At 38.2% G+C, this 10,717-nt stretch overlaps 2 protein-coding genes across 2 annotated transcripts; both read left to right on the top strand.

The window, feature by feature from the left end:
• The first annotated feature begins 776 nt into the window (after positions 1 to 776).
• Positions 777 to 6,134, top strand: LOC137962294 (protein disulfide isomerase-like 1-4). Its single transcript, XM_068809076.1, has 12 exons — positions 777 to 1,381; positions 1,906 to 2,035; positions 2,641 to 2,806; positions 2,891 to 3,009; positions 3,137 to 3,217; positions 3,771 to 3,857; positions 3,953 to 4,027; positions 4,615 to 4,683; positions 4,768 to 4,848; positions 4,937 to 5,071; positions 5,617 to 5,673; positions 5,772 to 6,134. The coding sequence occupies exons 1-12, from the start codon at positions 846 to 848 to the stop codon at positions 5,925 to 5,927; spliced, it is 1,692 nt and encodes a 563-aa protein (XP_068665177.1). The 5' UTR covers positions 777 to 845; the 3' UTR covers positions 5,928 to 6,134.
• A 983-nt stretch (positions 6,135 to 7,117) lies between these two features.
• Positions 7,118 to 7,612, top strand: LOC137963312 (classical arabinogalactan protein 7-like). Its single transcript, XM_068810449.1, has one exon. It carries the CDS (start codon positions 7,118 to 7,120, stop codon positions 7,610 to 7,612), a length of 495 nt encoding a protein of 164 aa, XP_068666550.1.
• Positions 7,613 to 10,717: the final 3,105 nt, after the last annotated feature.

Here is a 10,717-nt window from a genome sequence, read left to right as displayed (position 1 = left end):
TCAATTAAGGTATTTAAGTTACAAAGATATAATATTTTATTTGATATGCATTACCACTAAGACAATTTTACAATGTTTTAGAGTTACAATTTGAGACAATATCAAATTGTATTATCTATTATTTTATCGTGTTTCTCTCCATTTGTTCCTCATTCTCAGATTCAGTTTTTTATGGCATATTGGACTATTTGTGCAATTGTTGGTTGGAAACTGTAAATCAAATTTCAAAGTAAAACTAGTTAAAAATCAAATGTTCCTCCATATCAACCCAATGCAACTCTTTAATATTATAAAAAATTTAGTAGAGGGCCAAACAAAATCACGGAGAGTAGTGATCCTTTTTCTTTCTCCGGTCCACTTAGACAAAAAAAAGTTGATGCCTTAGAAAATTTTGTTAATGTAGAGACTTGATTCTAGGGAGGAGAAATGAAAGGTTAAAAAAAACGAAATAGTTCTAAAGAAAGATACGAGAACTAGTAACTAATAGTAACACGTGGCATCCCGTTACTCGCACTGTTATTGACGGCCTACAATCTAATCCAAATTCTTACACGTGTCCCGAAGATGTAGAGTTGGGGGCAAGCCCCACCCTTGGACGAGGGGGGCAGTCTAATCGAAAGCCCCTACTAGTAAAGGGCGGCGGGACCCACTCGGGAAATCAATCTTTCAAAAACCAAACAAGCAACGGCCCTATTTGCCACACCAACCCTCGCCGAGCGCGCGTTGCGCTAATAGATCTCGGTTCTTCGGCACACCATTTTTGTGTCACTCTTCAGGTTTTCAGACCAGGAGACTGGCAGGTCGCTTTCTTCTCTGCCCGAAATTTTTAGCTTGCCAGGTTGAGAATGGTGATGCGGATCCTTCTCCTTCTCTCAGTAGCATCGCTTCTTCTCTTTCATGGCATCTCCTCTGCGGCCACTTCGAAGGATGATGATCTCGAAGATCTCAGCTTCCTTGAGGAAGATGACGAAGCTCAGTCTCCGGCCGGAAAGCATTCCATTCCTGAGCCTGAAGAGGATGACTTCGACAATCTTGACGATTTCGATGGTTCGGATTTCGACGCTGGAGAAGATGATTCTTACTCTCCGCCTCAGATCGATGAGAAGGACGTCGTAGTGTTGAAAGATTCGAATTTTAGCGAGATTTTAGAGAACCATCCTTACGTTATGGTGGAGTTTTATGCGCCCTGGTGTGGTCACTGCCAGGCTCTTGCTCCTGAATATGCGGCGGCTGCAACTGAGTTGAAAGGGGAGGCTGTACTGGCTAAAGTCGATGCGACCGAGGAAAATGAGCTCGCTCAGAAGTATGACGTACAAGGGTACCCCACAGTGTATTTCTTCATTGATGGAATTCATAAGCCGTATCCTGGACAGAGGAGCAAGTATGAATTTTTTGCCCCATTCTCATATTTTGAGCTTCTCTTTCCGTCTGTCCTGATCATTTTACGGTTTGCTTTTGCGAGTTTGTTTAGATTCGAAAAAGAAAATTTATTATGTGGATACTTCACGATTTGAAAGTGGGCCACAAAAATCACTTGAGAGATGCGAGTTGATTTTGAAAGTCGTTCTGTCTTCCATCCGATAGTTCCAGAGTATATGCTTTCAGTATTCCTATTTTTTTAGAACTTTTTAATGGCATTGTTCGTTTGAGTTCAAAAGAATTTAAGAGTTATACAGAGTGGATTAAGGATTGATTTGCCATTCCCTTGTCGTTACTATTATCAGGAACGCCTCGTATAAAAAAATTCAAAAGCCTTGTATATACGTTTTTATTTAGTTGAAGGCTCTGACAAACTATATCGCTAAAGTGAATTTGTGATCTTTGGTGCTGATTTTATCATAGTTTGTGGTCTTTTTTAATTCATATTCTTAAAGATCATTTAAAATGTCACCACTGAATCTGTAGGGACGCTATTGTGACTTGGGTCAAGAAGAAGATTGGACCTAGCATTCACAACCTCACCACAACTGGTGATGCAGAGAAGATATTGAGCACAGAGAGCAAAGTAGTTTTGGGATTCCTGGACTCTCTGGTGGTAAGTGCTTGATCCTTTCTGATTAGCGTGTCTCAATGAATCACACCAGAAACTCTTGCTTCTTCAAACTTCTTTTTGGTTGGTGAGAAAGTTTTCATTTTTTGAAGATGATGATTCAAAAAGATATTTTCAAACTGACAACAGTACAGGGAATGCCTAAAATACTGGAACTTCTTACATGCATCATTAGAGAGGTTCCTCCTGACCTCGTGTGATGTTGGCAACCAGACTGGTTTCTACCAAAAAAACAAAAAACAAAAAAAAGAAAAGAAAAGAAAAGAAATGAAAAGAAAAATGATGTAGAAGCTGGATACTGGACAACATTCAGGTATTTTGGAGAAGATTATTGTCTATCTTAGATCTGATGGCTTTGTAAATTGTGACTAGTTGTAAATTTCCTGCATCATTATTTTTTTTTGAAAGGCACATTTCCTACATTATGCTGAGAGTCTCACTTCTTTTATTTCATACAACATTTTCTTCTTTTTTTTTTCTCCTTCTTCTTCTTCTTCTTCTTCTTATTCTCTCTCTCTCTCTCTCTCAGTCTCTCTCTCACTCTGTTTCTGATTTTATTGTCATACTAATTGTTGCTTGAAAATTTTCAGGGTCCTGAAAGCCAGGAGCTTGCTGCTGCATCTAAACTTGAAGATGATGTCAACTTTTACCAAACTTCAGATCCAAATGTGGCAAATCTTTTCCATATCGATCCTAAAGTTAAAAGGCCAGCATTAGTCCTGTTGAAGAAGGATGCTGAGAAAATAATCCTGTTTGGTTAGTGTTTTGAATTCCTCAATAAGTATGGTGCTTTCAGAATAAAAATATTTTGTTGACCCTGAGCTTTTGTGCTGTACACAGATGGTCAGTTCAAAAAATCTGCCATAGTTGAATTCGTTTTTGCAAACAAGCTTCCTTTAGTTACAAAATTTACCAGGGAAAGTGCTCCACTGATTTTTGAGAATCCAATTAAGAAACAGGTAAGCACATGTTTTTTTATGATTGTGTATTCTAATGTGATAGATCTTTGATAAAAAGGAAATAGACTAAATACTGAACTCCAATTTTCATTGTTACAGTTTTCATGTTCTCTTCTATGTTTATTAGGTTCTGCTGTTTGCAACTTCTAATGACTCGGAGAAATTTATATCCATCTTCCAAGAGGCAGCAAGACTTTTCAAGGGAAAGGTGATTACTGGACTTTCTTTACTGTCCAAATTTACTGCAAGTGACACTAATGTATTTCTTTACCTTTTGTAAGATCAATGAACTTGTGTTATTGAAAAAATTTCACCTTAATGCAGGGACAACTCCATTTCTCTTATCCGAGTTACCATGGATTTCTCCATTATTACTTAGGTTGCCTTAAACGGCCTTTCAATTGAAGGCATATCTCTTGTTTATAACATTTGCTAACAACCTCATGGATTTCAAACATTGTGCTTAGACTACCATAATTGTATGACTTCCTCGAAGATCAAAGTGGGGGAGATATTTTATGTATTTCTCCATTTTTTTCATTATATTTCCGTTATATTTCCATGAATCGAAAGAAAAGAATCCTAAAATGGTTTCTTCGAGTTGTCATGCTTATCAATGCTTGTTGAGGGTTCACTTTTTCTTATTCAAACAGGATGTTGACCTTTTTTTTATTTTTTTCTCTCCCTCTGAGCACATGATAATGGTGCTACATGACAACTTCTGACAACCAGTATCTGTTGTTGACTATCTCTGTTTGCAGCTTATCTTTGTCTATGTTGAAATGGATAATGAAGACGTTGGTAAACCAGTTTCCGATTACTTTGGCATCACTGGCACTGGCCCCACTGTACTGTCCCTTTTCCTATTTATAATCTTTAGTGTAATTGTATTTAATCCTGATCTTGAAAATTTTTATATAAATGGCCATGGATTTGTACACAGGTCTTAGGTTACACTGGAAATGATGATGCAAAGAAGCATAAACTTGATGGAGATGTGACTCTAGAGAATGTCAAGGTTAGCTGTAATTACATGAATCTTTTACTTTATCAATCCTTAAATATCTTTCTGCAGTTATTGAAACGCATGATCTAACACATGCTTGACACTGACTTGACTTGTATTTGGTCATTTGCTCATCAATTTTTAAGCTCTGCTCGCTTGCAGTTAGAGTTTAATTTCATTTTCCTCTTAGGATGAGGTATGTGTTCTTCAATAGCAACACATAATTCCTGTAACTCAGGAATTTAGGTTTAGCAGTTTTCTGAAATTCCTTATTCCACTTACAGCCCTCCAGCAAAACGTTCTAGTAATGAATTAGAAACACATGAAAGCATCCTGTGTATACTCACAATATGCATACCTTTTCCCTGGATTTAATTAATTGGAAGCAGCATTTGCCAGCCTGGATATAATCAGCTGAAATCTGAGTTGATATTTCAATTTCTTAGGTATCTTTCTGAGTGAAAAAAAGTAACTATCCGTTGGTAATTGCTTATGGGTTTAATATGTAACTTTAGTAATTAATGCTCTGACATTTATGAAGTTCCATTACCATGTAGGTACTTAAATGTTTTTTTCATTGCCTCTATATTTTCTTCCAGGCTTTTGGACAAGGATTTTTGGAAGACAAATTGAAGCCTTTCTACAAGTCAGATCCAATTCCCGAGACTGTAAGTAAGGTTACATTTATACTGCGGTTGACTTGCTCTGGCATTTCTTTTCTAACTACCATCTTTAATTTGCTGGGTATGCAGAATGATGGAGATGTTAAAATTGTTGTGGGAGATAATTTTGATGAGATTGTATTGGACGAATCACAGGATGTTCTTCTTGAGGTAAGCATCTTGTCCTATAACTGGACCAAAGTCCTCTCCTTGAATTATAATTCCATGTGTGTTCATTTTGTGTATGGCTCTGAACCAGATTTACGCACCTTGGTGTGGACACTGCCAAGCACTTGAACCAATCTTCAACAAGCTTGCCAATCATTTGCGTGGCATTGAATCACTTGTCATTGCCAAAATGGACGGAACCACCAACGAGCACCCAAGAGCAAAGGTTTTTCTCAATGCCTGACTTGTTATTGTTAGTTGATTATTTGCCCATGTTTTCTTTTGGTTTAAGGATGTACCACACCGGTCTCTATTGTCCCTGAATCATCCCAATATGGAATTGGTGTTAAACCAGTTCTCTTTAATACTATTGCTAAATTCATATGAACTGAATGGCTTAAAAAGCTAATATTATTAGTACTGACCCATATGAATGACTTAAAATTAATACTACAGTCAACTTTATTCAGTTAGATGTTTGTTGCTTTCCTAATCCATGTAGTGCACTATTGCATCAGGGTTTCATGTCACAGTACTGTACCCAGTACCCTGAAATCCAAGAAATATCGACTGGTAACGATATTTTTTAACATATTTTGAGGTGCTCTCATGGAATATCCACCTTGAAATCAGAGATATACTGAGGTTATCCACCAAGTATGAAACCCTGATTGCTGTTAGATATTATTTACTCAAAAATGCATGAGGCAACAACCACTTGGCTGCTTAAAATATATAGGATTCTAATTGTTGAATCTTTTGCTTCTTCAGGCTGATGGTTTCCCTACACTTCTGTTCTTCCCTGCGGGAAACAAGAGCTTTGACCCAGTAAGTTGCTGTTTAGTGTTTGTTTGATTGTTTTGCTTATATTTCTGCTGCATCTTTGCATTTCATCATTTATATGGGAACTTTTCTCAATTGAACAGCTTACGGTTGACACTGATCGAACCGTGGTGGCATTTTACAAATTCCTCAAGAAGCAAGCGTCAATTCCGTTTAAGCTCCAGAGACCTGCCTCAGCTGGAAACTCAAGTGATAACCCGGTGGATAGCAGCAAGGCTGATGTGAAGGATGAATTGTAAAGGCTGGAAGAGCGTAAATCGAATTGGCTTTCGCCAAATAGATAAAAGGGGAACTGGTAAAGGAAATTAGAGTCAAAGGGAGGTGGTGTATGCATTGCTACCCCTTAGATTAGCTAATGAAGTTTTGACTAGTCTCCCTGACCTCAGTTTGTACCGGAAAAATATTATTTAGATTAAGCTCAGAAGCTTGATTATTTGCCTCCCTGCCAGGTGATTTTGCTGTCCGTGTTTAGGCCCTAACCCACAAAAGATGTGAGATTTGTTTGGGCGTCTTTATCTTGATGACAGGCAATAGTAGTAGTAGTAGTAGTGAGTTTCACCGAAGTCGCTATAAATATTGAGGTAGGAATTTCTTGCGGTTGTGGTACGATATGGTAAGGATCTGACGTTACCGAAAATTAGGTACGAGCTAGCGAGAAGACACCCCTGACGCCCTCAAGCCTGCGCAGAGTCCGGGCGAGAGATCCCAGCTGGCACGTGAGTGAGGAGTGATTCAGAGGTCCAACTCAAGAAAAACAATTATCATTGACGCTGATGTCTCTTGCACATGATTGGGCAAATCGAGGGATTCCAATCAGGTCGGGTCCGGTCGGGTCGGGTCGATTTGGTTCTCCTCTTAGAAAAATAATAAAGTAATCGATGACGCATGGAATCTCATTTTCCGTGAACTGTTATTTTACCGTGAAATCTCATTTTCCGCACCGCACCTTCTTCATCATCTGGAGTCTTCCTCTCCTTTGTCAAATCACTTGCCTTCCGTTCCTTTAATCTCGGTTTGCTCTCTGGATCTGCTTTCTGCAGTTGACTCTCTCCTTCATTCACCGCCGCCTGCATTTCCTCTATTTGGGGTTTCTACTCCCCCCCTCTCTCTCTCTCTCTCTCTCTCTTTCAACATTACGGTTCTTTGAATCTGCTGGTATCCGTCTTTCACTCGGCGATATTTTGCTAGATCTAGGGTTTTGAGTGCGCTACTCTTGGACTCAAACTGCCTCCCCACCGACGATTTTCAACATTCACGGGGTTTATTTTGGCTATTACAATGCCTCAAGATTGAGCTAGATCTCGGGTTTCTCCTGCACAGCTCATTCTTGGGAAAAGAGTTTATCAGTTAGTCACAGATCAGAGGTTTTTTACTGATGGCCTCATTGGCGGCTTTTTATTTTCCGCGTTTGTTACTTGTTCTTTTCTTGATGGCGAGGTCTACGTCTGGTCTCGCACCGGCTCCTTCTCCAGATGTCGATAGCGGCCCACATGAGCCGATTACACTCACTACAGGGCCACTCCATCCGCCTCCATCTCCGTCTCCATCTCCGACTCCGGCTCAGGCTCAGGCTCCGGTTCCATCTCCATCTCCTGGAACCGGAGGTCCATCATCAGCGACGGTTCCTGCCCCTCAGAATCAACCGGGGGAATCGCCATCGACACTGCCTCCAGCACCTGAATCGTCACCATCACCTTCGCCAGCCCCTGCGCCGCAGTCCAGCGATTATGTGGCAGACAGAGCAGCCAATGAAAAGAATTCCTCCGATGGAAGCGGAGGGTTGAAAGGTGGGCAGAAGGCGGGAATTGCTGTTGGAGTAATTGTTGGTGCGGGGGTCGTTGGATTGGGAGGGCTCGTGTACAAGAAACGGCAGGAGAACATTCAACGATCCAGATACAGTTACGCCGCGAGGGAAATGATATGAAGTATTATGAGCAGTATAATTCTAGTAGAGTTTTTTTTGTTTTTGGCCTGTTAGAATTTCATTCTAGACCCATCCGATTCTATTCTGGTCTGTATGGGATTCGTTGTCTTGTCAATTTCGCCGCATTGGATATTTCACCATTGAGACGAATTCATAATGCTGGAGATACTCTTGTGTGATCTCTCGTGTAGTGATACGCAGGATATAAATGAGGAGATGGCAATATGAATGCCGAAGGCCACGAATTTTCATCTTCCCATTTGTTGAGTCAAGTGCGCATTTAATTTAACCAATGGATTATGTTTTTCAGAATTAACCATTGCCAACTCATTTTTCACTTTTCTCCCTCTTTTCTATCTTCATTAAAATAAAGAGAACAAAGAGAGAAAGGGAAAGTCGAAGGGGCTTTGGCTGTTCTCCATAGAGAGAGATCCCTTGTCTGCATCTCCCGCTCCGATGATCTCTCTCCATCATTAAAAATGCTAAAGAGGAGGACAAAGCTCCGCCTTCTTAGCCTTTATAAGTCAAAAGAGTAAGGGATATACGGTCACTCCTTTGGATTGGTGCTACAGGTGGTTTCGAACCGAGCCGGCTCGCAAACGGCTTGAGTTTGGTTCAATTCAATTCTTTATCTATCGAGCTCGAACTCGAACACCAAAATCAGCACGTTTACCTTAACGAGCCGAGCTTGACCGAAGCCAGGTTCGATTTGTCGGCTTGCGAGCCGGCTCGAAGTGAGTCGGATCAGTATCAAGATCGCAAGCGAGCGGGGGAGTGGGATCGAGAGAGTGGGGGGGGGGGGGGGGGGGGGGAGATTTCCTCCCCTCGTCACCGCCGACTCTTGTCGGCTGTTGTCGCCGCCTCTACCGCCGTCGTAGCTGTTCACTGGCCGTCTCTACCGCTGTCGCAGCTGCTCACTGGCCGCCTCTGTGGCCATCCGTTTGATTTCTTCCTCTCCTCGCCGTCGCTTCCGTCGCAGTCGTCATCCCTGACGATAGGTCTTCCCTAGTGCCGTCATCCCTGACGATAGGTCTTCCCCAGTGCTGTACCCCCCTTCCCTCCGCATCGTCTCAGCGAAAAACCAAAACCTAAGTTCAGGGGAGAAATTAGGGGAGAAATAATCTCCCCCCTCCCTCGCGCGAAGATGATCTCGCACGTGCGATTTCGTACGTGCAAGATCATAAAGTAAAAAAAAAAAAAAAACTTTTTCCTTTGGAAAAAATTAAAAATAAATTTTATAGAAATAAGTTTTTATAAACTATTAGTGTCACATGTTTTTTTAAACATTTTTCTAATTGAATTTTTTTATTAAAAATCATATAATTTTCTAATAGTAAGATTTTCGTACCAAGATGGGGTAGAAAACTGTATAGAAAATTTTTGAATAAGTATTTAACAGTTGATGCTGTAATACTTTTAGCATGAAGCAATCTTGTGTTTGATATTTTATTTAATTAAAATTTATCGATAATTATAATAATATATTAGATTGATTATTAATTTTTATTTATTTCCCTAGAAGAGACAATAAAAGGTCCATTTAATTTTCCTAAGAAAATTTTAAAATATTTCTTGTAATTTTCTAATAAGTCACTAATAGTAATAAGATTTTATTTAAAGGGTTTTTTTGGGAATATGTATCATAGGAAAAATATTTTTATTTTTTCCTAGAATATAAATTTTCATCTAGGGGCACTAAGGAGGCCATAATAAATTATGGCCAGATTCAAAAATTACAAAACAAGCTAGACAACAATTGGTGTAAAAAATATTAATATTGGTGAAATTTAATCCATTATTGAAATTCAATCCTGAACCTCCCCTATCATTATATTTTTTTAAAATGTATGCATAATTTTATATATAATTTATTCAAAGCCACCCCTACGTGCGAGATCATAAACAAGGAAAAAAAAACTCTTTGTCCCTTCCTCATGGCTCTTAAAGAAATTGAAAAAATATTTTAGTAGAAATACGTTTCTAGAGACTATTAGTGGTTTTTTCAATAAATGTTGAAAAAATATTTTTAGTAGAAATATTGGGACCATTAGTGCCTCATGTTTTTTCAAAATATTTTTCTAATTATAAATTGTTTTTAAAAAATCATTTAATTTTCTAAGTAAGATTTTCTTGCCAAGATGGGTTAGAAAACCATATAGAAAAGGTTTGAATAAGTATTTGACAGTTGATGATATAATACTTTGAATATGAGGCAATTTTCATAGAAATTTTGTGTTTGACATTTTATGTGATTAAAAATTTATCGATAAGTATAATAATATATTAGATTAATTACTAATTTTTATTTATTTCCTTAGAAAAGGCAATAAGAGGTCCATTTAACTTCCTAAGAAAAATTTAAAATATTTCTTGTAATTTTCTAGTAAGTCTGTAATAGTACTATGATTTTATTTAAAGGATTTATAGTTTTTATTTGGGTGATTGTAAATTGATAGTGATATTTCATTTAATTTTATTGTGTTTGATTATTGTATGGAGTTTATTTATAATGTTATGCAGTGTATGGAGTGTTTAAACTATTTTATGGAGTGTATAACAATTTCATGGAGTGTTTATGAAATGTATAGACAATTTTATGGAGTGTTTATGGAGTGTTTATGCAGGTATTATGTATATTGATTATGCCTAATTTTAAGTAGAGGTCATGCTGAATTTTATACAAGTATTATATATATAGATTATGCTCAATTTTAAGAAGAGGTTATGCCCAATCTTATACACGTATTATATATATAAGTTATGCCCAATTTTATGTAAAATGTATGCATAATTTTATATACATTTTTTGAAAAGTTTTAAATGTATATTGAGGCTCGAGCTCGGCTCGAACTCGTTGAGCTTGAGCTCGATAACAATTTTAGGTTCGAGACGAGGCTCGGCTCGATGCTCAGCTCAATGCTCAGCTCAAAATATTTAAATCAAGCTCAGCTCAAATATAAGCAGGTTCGGGCTCAACTCGGCTCGATGCCACCCCTAATTGGTGCCCACGTTTAGTTTATTACAAAATAAACAAGAGTATATCTAGGAGATTAAATTGACTTATTATTACAATAGTAATGTATTTTTATCTATGAAATTAGAAGC

Source organism: Aristolochia californica, unplaced genomic scaffold (genome assembly GCF_029961685.1).
Source record: "Aristolochia californica isolate CCGP_79_NKW_82.1479 unplaced genomic scaffold, dmAriCali1.0.hap1 SCAF_4, whole genome shotgun sequence".
Classification (NCBI taxonomy): domain Eukaryota; kingdom Viridiplantae; phylum Streptophyta; class Magnoliopsida; order Piperales; family Aristolochiaceae; genus Aristolochia; species Aristolochia californica.
This window is presented reverse-complemented; position numbering and strand designations above follow the sequence as displayed.

What these genes read in the sequence shown, in the direction of transcription:
- LOC137962294 (XM_068809076.1), top strand. Translation starts at nt 846, where the DNA reads ATGGTGATGCGGATCCTTCTCCTTCTCTCAGTAGCATCGCTTCTTCTC. An exon ending in CACAGGATGTTCTTCTTGAG is followed by an intron (nt 4,849 to 4,936) that starts GTAAGCATCTTG and finishes GCTCTGAACCAG; the next exon opens with ATTTACGCACCTTGGTGTGG. An exon ending in GAAACAAGAGCTTTGACCCA is followed by an intron (nt 5,674 to 5,771) that starts GTAAGTTGCTGT and finishes TCAATTGAACAG; the next exon opens with CTTACGGTTGACACTGATCG.
- LOC137963312 (XM_068810449.1), top strand. Translation starts at nt 7,118, where the DNA reads ATGGCGAGGTCTACGTCTGGTCTCGCACCGGCTCCTTCTCCAGATGTC.